Source organism: Monopterus albus, unplaced genomic scaffold (genome assembly GCF_001952655.1).
Source record: "Monopterus albus unplaced genomic scaffold, M_albus_1.0 scaffold170.1, whole genome shotgun sequence".
Lineage (NCBI taxonomy): Eukaryota > Metazoa > Chordata > Actinopteri > Synbranchiformes > Synbranchidae > Monopterus > Monopterus albus.
The window spans coordinates 600536-601220 of NW_018128050.1; the positions used below are offsets into that span (position 1 = coordinate 600536).

General features: G+C 64.1%; 1 protein-coding gene across 1 annotated transcript in view; it reads left to right on the forward strand.

The window, feature by feature from the left end:
* The window catches only part of LOC109969113 (transcription initiation factor TFIID subunit 4-like), a 25372-nt gene that overhangs the window by 229 nt on the left and 24458 nt on the right, over window positions 1-685 (forward strand). Inside the window, exon 2 of the mRNA XM_020615790.1 lies at window positions 18-659. Within this exon, the coding sequence (XP_020471446.1) occupies window positions 18-659 (642 nt within the window). The remainder of the gene's footprint in view (window positions 1-17; window positions 660-685) is intronic.

Here is a 685-nt window from a genome sequence, read left to right on the forward strand (position 1 = left end):
TAGCTTCCACCGGGCAGCTGTCCTGGGTCCGAGCGCGGCTCCCAGCACCACCATCGTCCCCGCGGCGGAGACTATCAGGACCGTTTCTCCCGGACTGCAAAGTTTAAACGGCAGTGCTGTAAAGTTGGTGAACTCGCCCGCGGTCCCTCCACCTATCGGGTCCGGCACTGTGATCAATACTGTCAGTGCGGGGGGCTCCGCTGTCATCGCCTCCATGGCTTCGCAGCCCACGTTCCCGGTACCTCAGTCCTCAGTGTCGTCTCCTACTGTGGCTCTGCAGGGACTCCCCAGTCCGGCGGCCAGCGTCGCCCAGAACGGTGTGGACCCCAAGCTGGTGACCCAGAGTGCCCCCTCCTCATCAACCTCCACCTCTCAGGTCTTCAACCACAGCAACCCTCTGATGCACACCAAGATGCTGGTGCCCAACCTGCCAGTGTCTGGAAACTCGGTCATCCTGGCCAGTACTCCTCCTGCAGCAGCCCAATCTGCCATCAGCCAGACTCAGACTGGGACCAGTACCCCTGCTGTCACCCTGGCTGCTGCCGGGGTAAAGCCTGCAGTGAATGGAGTGGGCCAGCCTACGGTGGCTGTGCTGAGGCCTCCGGGCGCTCCTGTGGTGGCCACCTCCATCCAGCAGCAGAGGCCAGGGCTGGTGGCGGGCCCGACTCGGGTGGCTGTGCCTCCG